Raw genomic sequence first — 17374 nt, forward strand, 5'->3', positions numbered from 1 at the left:
TCATCCAAATGCTACAAAAACAACCCCTATTATGGGAAACGAGGTTACATTTATCAGTGTGTTTCATGAAACCAGCAAAACCCATATAGTAAACTTAATAAACTAAAAAAGAAAATTACATCCCAACCTTATTTAAAATTTTTATTTGTGTATATATAGAGAACGAAAAAAATCTAAATCAGTATTAACAAATAAAAATAGTACTGTGTTAAAAGGTTCACCTGTCACAGTTAAATAGGGGTTTCATAGGAATCTGAGGATTGTTCAGTATTAGAAAAGTTATGGACATGATATTAATGGCTCAAAGTAGAAAAACAGAATCATTCTTTCTGACGTTGAAAGGATGGAGTTTACTGGTGATTCAGACAGGAGCCTGTAGGAAAGGATCAAGGCAAGACTGGCCCCAGGGTGTTGGCCTAGAGAACTGGAACTCATGTATGCAGGGAAAGTGTGAGTGGGGAGCAGGCTCGGCAGGGGAGGAAGATTTTATTATTTAGTTTTTTATTTTTCTCATTTCTGATACCTTTGGAAGAGAGAAAGATTTTAGTGTCAAACATTAAAGAAGCCTTTTAGATGTTTCCACTGGAAGGTCTTTGGAATAGTTTGGAACAGGAGTCAACAGACTTTTTTAAAAGGCCAGAGAGGAAATATTTTAAGATTTGCAGGTCATTCACTCTGCATTTGGAGCTTGACAGCTACCATAGAAAACAGTTAAATGAGTCGATGTGGCTGTGTTCAAATAAAACTATGGACAGTGAAATGTAATTTTTGTCATCATTTAAAAACATAAACACCGTTCTTACAAATTATAAAAACAGGCAGACAGATTTGGCTTTATAGGGTAGGAGACAGACATAGGGAACCACCAGGAGATGGTTGGTGGTTTTTGTGGTTGTTTTTGTTGTTTGTTTGTTTGTTTTTGAGACGGAGTCTTGTTCTGTCACCCAGGCTGGAGTGTGGTGGCACAATCTTGGCTCACTGCACCCTCTAACTCCCAGGTTCAAGCAATTTTCCTGCCTCAGCCTCCGGAGTAGCTGGGATTACAGGTGCACGCCACCACATGCAGCTAATTTTTATATTTTTAGTAGAGATGGGGTTTCACGCTGTTGGCCAGACTGATCTCGAACTCCTGACCTCAGGCAATCCACCTGCCGCGGCCTATCAAAGTTATGGGATTACAGGCGTAAGGCACTGCACCCGGCTAGAGATGGTTGGTTTTGAAGCTGTCCAAGGTCCACTTCTTGAGCCCCAAATGTACAAATGTCTTTACTTCCTTCACAACTGCACCTTTTGAGGACCAAGTGGTGGTCAGACATATATGCTGATAAACACATTACAAGGATAATTGCATTGTGACAACCCTGAGGACACACACATAGTTGACACCACTTGTCCAGAATTATGTAGCTGGCAAATAGCAGACTTAGAATAAGTTCGTAAGGAAGAACTTTGGCTTCTAGGTGCTGAGAACATTCTTCTTTTTTGTGCCTTTAAAACTTAAAAACCAAGAAGGCTTGGTGGCAAATGTGGACTGCCCTAGGCCATGGGTTGGTCTTATGCATGTTCTGTTTCTCCCTGCCCAGATTGGCCAGTATTCAGTGACCTCGATAACATGGCATCCAGGGACCATGATCATCTAGACAACCACCGGGTGAGTGTGGAGGAAGGGAGGCTGCACGCCAGCAGGGGTGGGAGGAGTAGATACACTCCTAGAGTGAATCTTCAGCTTGGAGGTGGGCAGCCCAGCCCAGACACTGCCAGAAAGGCACTGGATGGGGGAGTTAGGGAAGATGCAGATGAATGTCAGCCTCCAGCCCAAGGCTGAGCTTTTTCCTGGGAAAAGGTAGGTCCATTGCAGTTCCCAAAGATGGTTAGAGAAGAGGGACTCCCAATCAGCAACAATGCAATCTTGTAGTAAATGCCAGGCTCAGCCCCAGGTTTGGTTGGGCCTCACATGTGTGGGTTATCCTATAGGGCCCCATATGTAACATATAGCACAGAAAGCCATGTGTTCTAGCTCTTCATATCTAGCTCTTCAGTTAGATAAACAGAACATTTCCTGCATGTTTGCATTGACTTGGTTGTAAGAAACTGAAGGCATCTTATTTGCATTCACACAAATGCATATTGTGGTGAATTATAATACTCTCTATGCTTGTGTGTGTGTTTGAAATACTTAGTAAAATTGGCCAGGCGAGGTAGCTCATGCCTGTAATCCCAGCATCTTGAGAGACCAAGGTGGGCAGATCACTTGAGCCCAAGAGTTTGAGACTAGCCTGGGCAATATGACAAGACCCCATCTCTACAAAAAAATACAAAAATTAGCCAGACATGGTGGCACATACCTGTAGTCCCAACTACTCCTCAGGAGGCTGAGGTGGGAGGATCTCCTGAGCCTGGGAGGCAGAGGCTGCAGTAAGCTATCATCACACCACTGCACTCCAGCCTGAGTGACAAAGCGAGATCTTGTCTCAAAAAAAGAAAGAAAGGAAGAAAGAAATACTTCTTAGTAGAGGCTGGGCACCATGGCTTACACCTGCAATCCCATCACTTTGGGAGGCTGAGGCGGGTGAATCACTTGAGGTCAGGAAGTCGAAGACCAGCCTGGCCAACATGATGAATCCCTGTCTCTACTAAAATACAAAAATCAGCCAGGCGTGGTGGCAGGTGCCTGTAATTCTAGCTACTCAGGAGGGTGAGACAGGAGAATTGCTTGAACCCAGAAAGTGGAGGTTGCAGTGAGCAGAGATTGCACCACTGCACTCCAACCTGGGCAACAGAACAAGACTCTGTCTCAAAAAAAAGAAAAAGAAAAAGAAATACATCTTAGTAGAGACTGGGTGAGGTGGCTTATGCCTATAATCCCAGCACTATCCGAGGTTGAGGTGAGCGGATCACTTGAGGCCAGGAGCTCAAGACCAGCCTGGCCAACATGATGAAACCCCATCTCTACAAAAATATAAAAATTAGCCAGGCATGGTGGTGTGTACCTCTAATCGCAGCTACTTGGGAGACTGAGGCAAGAGAATCGCTTGAACCTGGGAGGCGGAGGTTGCAGTGAACTGAGATCACACCACTGCACTCCAGCCTGGGCAGCAGAGACCCTGCCCGCCCCCCCCCCCCCCCCCCACCCACACACACACAGCAAAGAAATACTTCTTAGTAGAATAAAGAAAGAAATTAAAATATTCTCTTACTAGTGGTGCAGGTAACATGCAGAGAGAGCTATCATTCAATGTTCGTAGGCACGTGAGTAAAGTTTTAGAGATTCTAAGTTATACCAGATTCCTTTTCAGAACAGAACTCATACCTGGGGGAATTAAAAATATGCCCCAGTGACTTGTGTGGTTTTGGTTGAGGGCTTATTTGTATATTGTTCCCAATGCTATATTTTTGTCCATGGGTCATAGCACTTAAACCAGCCTTTGCTTTTCTGACTGTGAAAAGGGTGAGTCACTCTCAGTAAAGCACTTTCCTGTGATCCACACTCTCAGAGTGTAACAATGTGTTTCACCCACACAGCCCTTTGATGTAGGGGCTGTAACGAATCTCATCACTAAGGATACTGATGCTCAGAGAAGTTAAGCAGCTGCCCAAGGTGTCAGCTGATGAGAAATAAAGCCAGGATTTGAGCCCAGGTCATCTGGCTGTAGAGCCCAAGGTCCTTGCTGTTACTTTATACTGCTCCCTTGTCACCCAGTTGACAAGGGACAGCAAGAGCAGGGTGTTAGTTAATGGGACAGAGGGGAGAAAGCCAATGGTTGGGTGTTCAGGTGTCACAACCACTGCCAGGCACTCGGGACCACTAGGACCCTAAGGTCATCTTCTCTCCACAGGACTCTGAGAACAGTGGGGACAGTGGATACCCCAGTGAGAAGCGGGGTGACCTGGATGACCCTGAGCCACGAGAACATGTAAGGAACCCTCAGGAAATAAGACCAGTGTCTCCTATTGTCTCGTTTATCCTCCAGGAAAATAAAAACTCCCCTTCCTGGAGGGGGAGTATCAGTGGGTCCTGAAAAGACAACAGGTAAATTAATAAAGACTATTTCAGGCCCGGCGTGGTGGCTTATACCTATAATCCCAGCACTTTGGGAGGCCAATGCGGGCGAATCACATGAAGTCAGGAGTTCCAGACTAGCCTGACTAACATGGTGAAATCCCGTCTCTACTAAAAATACAAAAATTAGCCAGGCATGTTGGTGCATACCTGTAATCCCAGCTATTCGGAAGGCTGAGGCAGGAGAATCGCTTGAACCCAGAAAATGGAGGTTGCAGTGAGCAGAGATCGTACCACTGCACCCCAGCCTGGGCAACACAGTGAGACTCTGTCTCAAAAAAAAAAAAAAAAAAAAAGCATTTCAGATAAAGATAAATGCAAGGGAGAAGATAAAACAGGATCATGTCAACCAGTAACAGGGCAAGTATGCAGTCTTAGATGTAAGTCTGATAATGGCTGATATATTTTATGGTGAAGTGGGAGCCCTGGGTTGCGAAGCAGAGAGGATCCTGCGTAATAACTGGACCCACTCATATGCAGGATCCTGTGAGGCCCTGGGGAGGAGGGCCTTGGAGGTCAGTTTCCTACGGCGGCTTCCTAGCAGCATCCTGGTGAGGGCAGCCTCAGACAGTATCTGCCATTTAGAGGCCTTACCCTGTGCTGAAATGGAGCCTGCACATCAAGGCCAGTCTTGCTGAGACACCTCTGATCTCAGCTTTATGACTGTAAATAAAGAACATGCTGGCCGGGCGTGGTAGCTTACGCCTGTTATCCCAGCACTTTGGGAGGCTGAGGTAGGCAGATCACTTGAGGCCAGAAGTTCAAGACCACCCTGGCCAACATGGTAAAACCCTGTCGCTACTAAAAATACAAAAATTAGCCCAGTGCAGTGATGCACTCCCCTAGTCCCATCTACTTGGGAGGCTGAGGCATGAGGATCACTTGAGACTGGAAGGTGAAGGCTGCAGTGAGCCAAGGTCATGCCACTGTACACCAGCAAGACTGTCAAAAAAAAAAAAAAAAAAGTACTGATGAATGTCTTATGCCTCCCTAAAATGCATGAAACAAAGTTGCAGCCCAACCACCTTGGGCACATGTTGTCAGGATCTGCTGGGGCTGTGTCGGGGCAGTGGTCACTCATATTTGGCTCAGAATAAATCTCTTCAAATATTAAAAAAAAAAAAAAAAAAAAAAAAGGGTGTGGTGGCTCACACCTGTAATCCCAGCACTTTGGAAGGCTGAGGTGGGCAGATTACCTGAGGTCGGGAGTTCGAGACCAGCCTAACCAACACGGAGAAACCCCATCTCTACTAAAAATACAAAATTAGCCAGGCATGGTGGTGCATGCCCATAATCCCAGCAACTTGGGAGGCTGAGGCAGAAGAATTGCTTGAACCCAGGAGGTGGAGGTTGCGATGACCAAGATCGTGCCATTGCACTCCAGCCTGGGCAACAGGAGCAAAAAAAAAGGTTGGGGGGGGCTGTAATCCTAGCACTTTGGGAGGCCGAGGTGGGGGGATCACTTGCGGTCAGGAATTTGAGACCAGCCTGGCCAACATGAAGAAACTTCATCTCTACTAAAAATATAAAAATTAGCCAGGCGTAGGAGCAGACACCTGTAATCCCAGCTGCTCGGGAGACTGAGGGATGAGAATCAATTGAACCCAGGAGGTAGAGGGTGCAGCAGTTGGCCAAGATTGTGCTACTGCTCTCCAGCCTGGATGACAGCGAGACTTTGTCTCAAAAAAATAAAAAAAGCAATACGGCTGGCCATGGTGGCTCACACCTGCAATTCAAACACTTTGGGAGGGCAGTGCAAGAGGATTGCTTAAACCTCAGGAGTTTTAGGCAGCGGTGAGCTTTGATGGCATCACTGCACTCCAGCCTGGGCAACAGAGCGAGACCCATGTCTAACATAAAGAATCTAAACATGCAGTAAGTGCTCTGGCTGGGACTCAGCCCCCTTCCCCCATGGCTTTGTGCTGGGATCCTGCACCGTTGAGTCAGTTCCACCTGCTCACACAGGGAGGGGGACAGCGAAGCTGTGGCTGCACCAGCGTGTCATCCCTGCCAGCATCTCTTCTGCTTGGCAGACAAGAGTTCCCGTGTCACCTGGGAACATAGGGCCAATTTTCTGAGAGAAGGGTCACCTGGGAGGTCCAGGCTGGTTCCAGGGAGGAGGGCTGGAGCAGCTCTCAGAGAGGTTCCTGGGAAGGAGCTTTGCACTTTGGATCACTGTAATTTCTGCCTCCATTCAGGGCCACTCCAACGGTAATCGGAAGTACGAGTCGGACGAAGACAGCCTGGGCAGCTCCGGACGGGTAATGCACCCCAAGTCACCCTTGTCACTGCCACTTCCCTGCCTCCTCCAGGCTCTTGCTGTTCTCCTGTCTCATGTCTCTGCTGCCTGCCCATCTGTCTTGCACATGTGCCAAAGGAAGATTTTGCAAAGCAACAAATCTCCTGGGCAAATGCTCTTTGAACCTCTGCTGGGCAGGGTACTGGGGGATTTGTGGAGAAGGTTAGAGAAGAACAGGACAGCCTCATCCTCGAGGGGAAATCACAACAGCTACGGCTCCTGTCTTAAGTGCCTACCATAAAGGCGCTTTGCAGCATTAATCAATTTCCTTCTTGCAGCCACCCAGGAGATAGGCTAATGTCACTCATCCCGTTTTATGTATGAGAAACTGGCTCTTAAGCAACTTTCCCCAGGTTACCCTCGCTTGTCTGTCTTAACAAGCATCAGCATGTCTGGGAAAGACCAGCCCTGTGCCCCACCTACCCCTCTAACTGATTCCCACACAGGCTTTGAACCGCTTACCTTTGAGCCTTTGCTAAAGTGACTCTCTCCTGCCTGCAAGGTCCTTTCTCCCCCTCTGCCTTCTCTCTTCAAATCCTCCCTGCTCTGCAAGCCTGGACCTCAGGGGTACCTCCTCTAAGAGGCTTCCCTGACCTCCCCCACAGGCATGACTCTTGCATCTCCCAGAACACTGATTATTTACCACGCGCTATTTTTTTTTTTTTTTTTTTTTTTTTTTTTTTTTTTGAGACAGAGTTTCACTCTTTTTACCCAGGCTGGAGTGCAATGGCGCAATCTCGGCTCACCGCAACCTCCGCCTCCTGGGTTCAGGCAATTCTCCTACCTCAGCCTCCTGAGTAGCTGGGATTACAGGCACGTGCCACCATGCCCAGCTGATTTTTTGTATTTTTAGTAGAGACGGGGTTTCACCATGTTGACCAGGATGGTCTTGATCTCTTGACCTCGTGATCCACCCGTCTCGGCCTCCCAAAGTACTGGGATTACAGGCGTGAGCCACCGCGCCCGGCCAACCACGCGCTATTTTTTAGCCAGATCAGGATCTTCTCAGCTAGGTGTGGAACAGGGTTGCTCAGGCAAGGCACTATTGGCATTCTGGGCTGAATCGTTCCTTGTTGAGGGGGCTGCCCTGTGTGTTGCAAGATTTTTAGCATGCACATGTGCACACACACCTGCCTGGGTGTATCCTGCAAAGAGCCTCTGGACATGGCATCTTTGCCTAGGAGAAATGATGTATTTTTTAAGCCCATTTCCTAAAGCGCCCTGCTCATGTTGCTCATGTCATTGTGGTGACTTGCAGAGGAAAGCAAAGTGGATTTGCTGGAAGATCTGAAGTGGGAGTCTTCTGGTGCCTTATATGGGGACCTGGTAAAAGGGGGTGGTTTAGGGTCAGACCCCCCCCCCAAATGAAACCCAGATCAGTAAATGACAGGGAAATGCTTCCTTGAGCTGCTAAAATCTGTTCTGCTAGCTCCTGAACCCATGAACTCATGGAATTTGAATGATTAAAATTGAATCTTTATTAGCCAGGCATGTGGCACGTACCTGTAGTCCCACCTACTCAGGAGGTTCAGGTAGAAGAATCGCTTTAACCTGGGAGGCGGAGGTTGCAGTGAGCCAAGATTGTGCCGTTGCACTCCAGGCGTGGGTAACAGAGCGAGAATCTCTCAAAAAAAAAAAATTGGAACCATGTTTGGCCAATAAACTTTGACATCGCAAGGGTTCGCTCCCTGTCTCCTTCCAGCCAGGCTCCTGTGTAGCAGGGTCTGCTGACAGCCGTGATGCTGTGTCCACCCTCAGCCCCTCGCTACTCTGGCTGGTTCTTTCCCTTCAGGTCTGTGTAGAGAAGTGGAATCTCCTCAACTCCTCCCGCCTCCACCTGCCGAGGGCTTCGGCCGTGGCTCTGGAAGTGCAAAGGCTTAATGCTCTGGACCTCGAAAAGAAAATTGGGAAGTCCATTTTGGGGAAGGTATCGGCGATGCCCATTTTGGAGCCCTGTCTGCGCTAACCTGGAGGCCCTCTGGCTCCAGCCTCTCCTTCGCTAATCAATTCCTCCCGCAGGCTGGCTGGGCGGTCTTGGGTGCGGCTTTGGCTGGCCAGACAGCTGGGCCGACACTGTAGTCTGTGTGGCAGGTCCATCTGGCCATGGTGCGCTACCACGAGGGCGGGCGCTTCTGCAAGAAGGGCGAGGAGTGGGACCAGGAGTCGGCCGTCTTCCACCTGGAACACGCGGCCGACCTGGGCGAGCTGGAGGCCATCGTGGGCCTGGGACTCATGTACTCGCAGCTGCCCCATCACATTCTAGCCGACGTCTCTCTGAAGGTGAGCAGGTGGCAGGGACACAGCTGCAGGTGGGGGTGGGCCTCGGTCACCCTGTCATTCGCCTGCCTCCCATCCTGGAAGCCATGCATTCACCTGCCTTCTATCCTGAGGTTTATGCATGCCACAAAAATGTCCAGGGCACTGGTTTGGGGGCAGGCCCTTCCAAATCAATTGAAACTGGCAGAATCGATCTCTGTCTTTGGAGAGTGAGGGGAAGGTAAGTCATGTTTCCAGGCAATAACATGGACATGGTGTGATGGGAGAAGCAGAAGACATGGTGGAAACACGTGAGGAAGGGCTGTAACTGAGGCCTGGAGGGGTTGGTGCAGGCTTCCTGTGCACTCATCAGTTTTGGCTGTATCCCTAGTGGTTGGGGCCTGGCACTGTGTCAATGCTCAGTACAGATTCATGGAATGAACAGATAAAGGGATACCTATGTTAGGCCGGCTAGGTGGCTCACACCTTTAATCCCAGCACTTGGGAGGCTGAGGTGGGTGGATCACATAAGGCCAGGCATTTGAGACCAGCCTGGCCAACATGGTGAAACACCATCTGTACTAAAAAATACAAAAATTAGCCGGACGTGGTGGTGTGCACCTGTAATCCCACCTACTTGGGAGGCTGAGGTGGGCGAATCTCTTGAACCCAGGAGGCGGAGGTTTGTAGTGAGCCGAGATCGTGCTACTGCACTCCAGCCTGGGCAACAGTGAGATCCTGCTTCTAAAAGAAAAAAAAAGTGGGTTAGGGGGATATCTGCTTTAGACCTGAAGACCCAAAGGGAGTGAGCCGGACCAAGTTGGGGAGGTGAGCAGCTCAGGTAGAAGGAACCGCATGTGCTCAGGCCCAGAGGGGAGAGTCAGGGTGCATCTGTATAGCTAGAGGTGCAGCAGGAGCTGAGGCAGAACTGGAGCCGAAGCAGCAGAGTGTGGATGTGCAGGGCAATTGCGTAGGGGTTTGCTCCTTCTTCTGACCCTAGTTGGTGGGCAGAGGGAAGAGAGGATTGAATGACTGGGATCTGGCAAGGCCCAGGGAATGGAATCTTTTCCCAGGAGAAGTTGAGAGGCCTTTGGTGGGCACATGCTCCCAGTATACCTGTTCCCATCCTCCCCATCACATGGGCCGAGGTTGCCCATGGACAGGTGACCTAGGCTCAGCGTGGGTGCAGGGTGTGGCCCAGTGGTTGGATGGATCTCAGACTCGAAGAGGGTGGGAAGATAACTCCAAAGTCCTTCATGTATTTAGCTTTTTGAATCAGTAATTACACTGATGTTATTAAAACCTTATTTTTTGTTTTTTTGAAACAGAGTCTTGCTTTGTTGCCCAGGATGAAGTGCAGTGGTGTGATCTCAGCTCACTGTAACCTCCGCTTCCCAGATTCAAGGGATTCTCCTGCCTCAGCCTCCCGAGTTGCTGAAATTACAGGTGTCCACCACCACACCTAGCTAATTTTTGTATTTTTAGTAGAGACAGAGTTTCACCATGTTGGCCAGGCTGGTCTTGAACTCCTGACCTCAGATGATCCGCCTGCCTCAGCCTCTCAAAGTGCTGGGATTACAGGCATGAGCCACCACTCTCAGACTATTTATTTTTAGAGACAGGGTGTTACTCTGTCACCCAGGTTGGAGTGCCATGGTGTGATTGTAGCTCACTGCCGCCTCAACCTCCTGGGTTCAAGCAGTCCTCCTGCCTCAGCCTCTCAAAGTGCTAGAACTATAGGAGTGAGCCACCATGCCCGGCCAAAAAGGTTTTTTGTGCTTTTTTAAAATACAAAAAGCTTAGGCTGGGTGTGGTGGCTCATACCTGTAATCCCAGCACTTTGGGAGGCTGAAGCGAGCAGATCACTTAAGGTCAGGAGTTCAAGACCAGCCTGGCCAACATGGCAAAACCCCATTTCTACCAAAAAATATAAAAAATTAGCCGGGTGTGGTGGCGTGTGCCTGTAATCCCAGCTACTCGGGAGGCTGAGGCAGGAGAATTGCTTGAACCCAGGAGACAGAGGTTGCAGTTAGCTGAGATCATGCCATTGCACTCCAGCCTGGGCAACAGAGCGAGACGTGGTCTCAAAAAAAAAAAAAAAAAAAAAAAAAAAAGCTGTACAGTGAAAAAATCTCTCTCCCACCTTCCCTGCATCCCCTCATTCTCTGAATAACAGGTAGCCATCATTGTTAGTTACTTATAGTTACTTATACATAATTCCAGAGTGTATTCACTTCCTAGGACTTCCTTAAGAAATTCCACAAACCAGGTGGCTTATAACAACAGAAATTTGTTCTGTCATAGTTTTGAAAGCTAGAATTCCAAAAATCAAGGTGTCAGTAGAACCATGCCTTCCTCTGAAGGCTCGAGAGGAGAATCTTTCTTCGTTTCTTCTGGCTTCTAGGCATTGTTGGCAGTCTTCATTATTCCTTGGCTTGGATCAGTGCAATCTCTGTCTCCATCCTCCCCTTGTGTCCCTGTCTCCCTGTTTCTTCTGCTTTTATAAAGACAGCAGTCATATGGCATTTAGGGCCCACCTAACATCCAGCATGACCTCATCTTAATATAACTTTTTTTTTTTTTGAGATGGAGTCTCGCTCTCTCACCCAGGCTGGAACACAGTGTCGTGATCTCCACTCACTGCAGGTTCCTCCACATCCCAGGTTCAAGCAATTCTCCTGCCTCAGTCTCCCGAGTGGCTAGGAATAGAGGCACCCGCCACCACACCTGGCTAATTTTTGTATTTTTAATGGAGACGGGGTTTTGTATTTTTAGTGGAAACGGGGTTTCACCCTGTTGGCCAGGCTGGTCTCGAACTCTTGGCCTCAGATGATTCACCCACCTCAGCCTCTGAAAGTGCTAGGACTACAGGAGTGAGCCATAGTGCCCGCCAGTATAACTAATTATGCCTTCAAAGACCCTATTTCCAAATCAGATCACATTCTGCCTGGATGTGAATATTGGGAGGTTATTTATTGTTTAGCCCAGAACACAGTTTCCATATGCAAATATGAAATAGGTTCCTGTTTTCACCCTGCTTTTTCCTCCAAAGTTAGCATCCTACACACACACTCCTGAAGCTAATATTTTTCACTTGTCGGTGTCCTGTGGACATTTTACCTTAATAGTATAGAAATAGCTTCCTGATTTTTTTTTTTTTTTTTAATATGTGACAGTATCACTCTGTGGCCCAGGCTGGAGTGCAGTTGTACAATCTCACCTTACTGCAACCTCTACCACCCAGGTTCAAGCAATCAATTCTCCTGCCTAAACCTCCCAAGTAGCTGGGCTTACAGGTGCCCACCACCACACCCAGCTAATTTTTGTATTTTTAGTAGAGACAGGGTTTCGTCATGTTGGCCAGGCTGGTCTCAAACTTCTGACCACAAGTGATCTGCCTGCCTCACCCTCCCAAAATGCTGGGATTACAGGTGTAAGCCACCATGCCTGGCCTGATCTTTGTGACAGCTGCGTAAGGTTCTATTATATGTGTGGGGCGTACCTGTGCACTATTGATGGACACTTGGGTCGGCTGTATTTCTTTGATATCACAAAAATTGCAACAGCGACTGGCTTTGTGCATAATAGGTGGAACCTCATCAAACTGCTATTTTTGAAGGTCATAAATGGTAGAATATTGGCAGTTTTTTTTTTTTTTTCTTTTTCCTGAGATGTAATATCGCTCTTGTTGCCCAGGCTGGAGTGCAGTGGCACGATCTGGGCTCACTGCAACCACCGCCTCCTGAGTTCAAGCAATTCTGCCTCAGCCTCCCAAGTAGCTGAGATTACAGGTGCCTGCCACCACACCTGGCTAATTTTTGCATTTTTAGTAGAGACGGGGTTTCACTGTCTCGGCCAGGCTGGTCTTGAACTCCTGACCTCATGTGATCCACCTCAGCTTCCCAAAGTGCTGGGATTACAGACATAAGCCACCATGCCCGACAGGCAGTTTCTTATGGTTCAGTCAGATTACATCATTTGACATGTGGACAGGGGGTCTCCCACTGCTGTTTTTTTTTTTTTTTTTTTTTTTTTCCTGTTTCATATGGTGAGGGGGAGGTTTGGTTGGAAGAGGGGAATTTTCACTTTTTTGTCTCTCTAATCTCTCTTTTTTTTTTTGAGATGGAATTTCACTCTATCACCCAGGCTGGAATGTAGTGGTGTGATCTTGGCTTACTGCAACCTCCGCTTCCCAAGTTAAAGCAAGTCTCCTGCCTCAGCCACCCAGGTAGCTGGGATTACAGACCTGCGCCACCACGCCAGGCTAATTTTTGTATTTTCAGTAGAGACAAGGTTTCACCATGTTGGCCAGGCTTGTCTCGAACTCCTGACCTCAGGGGATCTGCCTGCCTCAGCCTCTCAAAGTGCTGGGATTACAGGCGTGAGCCACCACACCTGGCCTCTCTCCCTAATTCTGTGCTCATTCAGCCAGTGCTGTGCTGGGAAACATTTAACAATTGGCTCTTGGGGGTGGGAAGGAAATGTGCACATATATATGTAAATATATTAAATTTTACTCATTTAAAGAGTATGTAGCCTGGGCATGGTGGCTCACACATGTAATCCCAGCACTTTGGAAGGCTAAGACAGGAGGATTGCTTGAGCCCAGGAGTTTCAGACCAGCCTGGGAAACATAGCAAAACTATCTCTACAAACCCCGCCACCCCACAAAAAGCAAATTAGCCTAGTGTGGTGGCACCTGCCTGTAGTCCCAGCTACTTGGGAGAGTGAGGTGGGAGGATAAAAGCCACACACCACAGGAGTTTGAGGCTCCCGTGAGCTATGATGGAGCCACTGCACTCTAGCCTGGGCAACAGAGCAAGAGCCTGTCTAAAAAATAATAATAATGAAGAAAAAGAGAAAATTATATGTCGCATACAGTTTACAAACAACAATGAAAAGTAAATGTCACATCATCAACTCTCACACAATACTTTGCACTAATTTTTGCAAACTCTTATACCCGTAGCCAACCTATGGTTGCAATCGTTAAAGAAGTGTAGTTTTGACATAAATGAATGAGATGAAAGTGAAATTAACAAACACCTACCTGTGTCAGAACTGGAACTTCATCTGCCTCTGATGTGAGCAACCTCTTTTCTGAATCAGATGGTAGTTTTAAATACTGGAAGGATGTTTCTTCAGTTTCCTACACTCATCACAATAGAACAGCTACAGGCATGACCCACTTGTTAGTTTCATCTGCAGTGTTCATGTTTTCCACCCCTTTCTGACAATCAAAAATAACGTCAGTCAAGCCCGGATTTGTAACAGTATCTCCTTTCTGTGGGGTAAGTTATATGTGACCCAGCAGTTTCACTTATAGCTATTAACCCAAAAGAATAAAAACACTTTCACACAAAAGCTTGCACACAAGTCTTCATGGCAGCGTTATTCATAATAGCCAAAAAAATGGAAACAACTCAGATGTCTGTCAGTGGATGAATGGGTAAACGAAACATGATATATTCATACCATGGACTATTATTTGATCATAAAAAGGAATGAAACATTGGTATGTGCTACAGCACAGATGGACCTTGAAAGCACTGTGCTAAGTGAAGGAGTCACAAAGGACCACATATTGTATGATTCTATTATTACAAAATGTCCAGATCCAGAATAGTCAATCCATAGAGGCAGAAAGTAGACTAATGGTTGCGTAGAGCTGAACAGGATAGGGAGAGTAGGGGTAGAGGGAGATTGATAGTTAAGCAGTATGGGATTTCTTTTCTTTTTTCTTTTCTTTTTTTTTTTTTTTTTTTTGAGACGGAGTTTCGCTCTTGTTACCCAGGCTGGAGTGCAATGGCGCGATCTCGGCTCACCACAACCTCTGCCTCCTGGGTTCAGGCAATTCTCCTGCCTCAACCTCCTCAGTAGCTGGGATTACAGGCACGCGCCACCATGCCCAGCTAATGTTTTTGTATTTTTAGTAGAGACGGGGTTTCACCATGTTGACCAGGATGGTCTGGATCTCTTGAGCTCGTGATCCACCCACCTCGGCCTCCCAAAGTGCTGGGATTACAGGCTTGAGCCACCGCGCCTGGCCTTCTTTTTTTTTTTTTTTTTTGGAGACAGAGTTTTGCTCTGTCACCCAGGCTGGAGTGCAGTGGCATGATTTCAGCTCACTGCAACCTCTGCTTCCCGGATTCAAGTGATTCTCCTGCGTTGGCCTCCTGAGTAGCTGGGATTACAGGTGCTCCCCACCACACCTGGCTAACTTTTGTATTTTTAGTAGAGACAGGGTTTCACCATGTTGGTCAGGCTGGTCTTGAACTCCTGACCTTGTGATCCGCTTGCCTCAGCCTCCCAAAGTGCTGGGATTATAAATGTGAGCCACCACACCTAGCCTTTTTTTTTTTTTTTGAGATGGAGTCTTGCTCTGTCAACCAGGCTGGAGTACAGTGGCATGATCTCAGCTCACTGCAACCTCTGCCTCCCAGGTTCAAGCAATTCTCCTGCCTCAGCCTCCCAAGTATCTGGGATTACAGATGTGCCCCACCATGCCCAGCTGATTTTTGTATTTTTAGTAGAGGCAGGGTTTCACCATGTTGACCAGGCTGGTCTCGAACTCCTGACCTCAGGTGATCTACCCACCTCAGCCTCCCAAAGTACTGGGATTTGGGATTACAGGTGTGAGCCGCCAAACCCTGCGGTATGGGATTTCTTTTTGGATTGGTGAAAGTATTCTAAAATTGACTGGTGATGGTTGTATAGTTCTGTGAATTTACTAAAAACTACTGATGTGTACTTTTTTTTTTTTGAGACGGAGTCTGTCACCCAGGCTGGAGTGTAGTCTGGCCAGTCCACCCAACCCGGCCCTGATGTCGACTTCTGATGCAGGGCAGGCAGTCCCCAAATTGGAGCTTAGCCCAAGATGGTTTTTTGCTTCACCCCGGAAAGAATTCAAGGGTGAGCCAAAGGTAGACGAAAACAGCTTTACTGAAGTGGCAGTGTTGTAGCTTAGGCAGTGGTACAGCTCCATGACTGCTTCTGCGGAGTCAGGCTGCCCCACAGGCGCTGTGCTGAGATTAGCAGCTCAGAGCAGTTCTGCAGTCAGATTTATGCCTACTCTTAATTGCATGCATATTAAGAGGCGGTTTATGCAGAAATTTCTAGGGAAAAGGTAACTTCTAGGTTGTGGGGCCATAGCCGTGGAATCGGGCAGTAACTTTCAAGTGTTACCTGGACAAGACAATGGGAAACTGACCTGGCGCATTGGTGGGCGTGTCTTATGAAAAGCTGTTTCCCTACCCCCGTCCCTGTGTTAGCTCGTCCTTGATTTGTTCCAGTGTCTGAGCCAAGCCTCCGGAGTCAAGTCCCTCCTCCTTCCTTCCTTCTACAGCCTCCCAGCCCAGAGCTCTCAAGCAACAGGGTGAAGATTGAGTAGCTAGATCTTGGCAGCCCTCGAGTGCCAGCCTCATTCACTTTTCTTTCTCCTTTGGTTTGTATCAACAGGAGACGGAAGAGAACAAAACCAAAGGATTTGATTACTTACTGAAAGCTGCTGAAGCCGGCGACAGGCAGTCCATGATCCTAGTGGCGCGAGCTTTTGACACTGGCCAGAACCTCAGCCCGGACAGGTACTGCAGCTGTCCCCCAGGAGGAGCTGGTGGGAACCTGGGTTGCAGGTGGGCGCTTGCCCTCAGTATCAGCACAGACCTGGGTTCCAGTCTTGGCTCCCCCATGACCAGTCCAGCAACCACGGGCAAGTTATTTTACCTCCCTGGCCTCAGTTTCTTCATGTTGTAAACTGGGAATAATTATCGCACTTATAGCCTGGGGTTGTCCCATGAAGGGTAAATGAGATGATGCCTGTAACCCACACAGTGGCCGGCACATAAAGCTTGAGGTATGGCCGGGTGTGGTGGCTGACGCCTGTTATCCCAGCACTTTGGGAGTCCAAGGCGGGCAGATCACTTGAAGTCAGGAGTTTGAGACCTGCCTGGCCAACATGGTGAAACTCCATCTCTACTAAAAATACAAAAACTAGGACGGGGCACGGTGGTTCACACCTGTAATCTCAGCACTTTGGGAGGCTTAGGTGGGTAGATCATGAGGTCAGGAGTTCGAGACCAACCTGGCCAACATGGTGAAACCCCATCTCTATTAAAACTACAAAAAAAAATTAGCCGGGTGTGGTGGTGTATGCCTGTAATCCCAGCTACTCAGCAGGCCGAGGCAGGAGAATCACTTGAACCCAGGAGGCGGAGGTTGCAGTGAGTCGAGATCATGCTACTGCGCTCCAGCCTGGGCCACAGAGCAAGACTCCATCTCAAAAAAAAAAAAAAAAATTAGCCAGGTGTGATGGTGGGTGCCTATAAGACCAGCTACCCAGGTACTTGGGAGGCTGAGGCAAGAGAATCACTTGTACCAAGGAAGCAAAGGTTACAATTAGCTGAGATTGTGCTACCATACTCCAGCCTGAGTGAAAGAGTGAGACTCCATCTCAAAAAAAAAAAAAAAAAGGCATGTGATATGGGGCAGCCACTGTAGCCAATATAGGTAATGATCTGCCTGAGAAAAAAATCTGAAAGAATATGCAGCATCCAGGTCAGAATGGGTGTCCCTAGTTGTAAGGATTATGGGTGATTTTAATTGACTTTTCCTACTTACTATTTTAGAAACAGGATCTTACCAAAGCCTGGCCAACATGGTAAAACCCCGTCTCTACTAAAAATACAAAAATTAGCTGGGTGTGGTGGTGGGCACTTGTACTCCCAGCTACTTGGGAGGCTGAGGCAGGAGAATTGCTTGAA

At 47.9% G+C, this 17374-nt stretch overlaps 1 protein-coding gene across 2 annotated transcripts in view; it reads left to right on the forward strand.

The window, feature by feature from the left end:
* EEF2K (eukaryotic elongation factor 2 kinase) overlaps positions 1-17374 on the forward strand; it is an 80320-nt gene that overhangs the window by 49629 nt on the left and 13317 nt on the right. Inside the window, exons 11-16 of one of the 2 annotated variants that reach the window (XM_032242913.1) lie at positions 1584-1651; positions 3837-3914; positions 6259-6321; positions 8152-8286; positions 8451-8639; positions 16074-16198. In XM_032242913.1, the coding sequence (XP_032098804.1) occupies positions 1584-1651; positions 3837-3914; positions 6259-6321; positions 8152-8286; positions 8451-8639; positions 16074-16198 (658 nt within the window). The remainder of the gene's footprint in view (positions 1-1583; positions 1652-3836; positions 3915-6258; positions 6322-8151; positions 8287-8450; positions 8640-16073; positions 16199-17374) is intronic. The other variant, XM_032242914.1, reaches the window with a different exon arrangement.

This window comes from Sapajus apella, unplaced genomic scaffold (genome assembly GCF_009761245.1).
Source record: "Sapajus apella isolate SASKATOON/1434 unplaced genomic scaffold, GSC_monkey_1.0 scaffold51, whole genome shotgun sequence".
In the NCBI taxonomy this organism is placed as follows: Eukaryota; Metazoa; Chordata; class Mammalia; order Primates; family Cebidae; genus Sapajus; species Sapajus apella.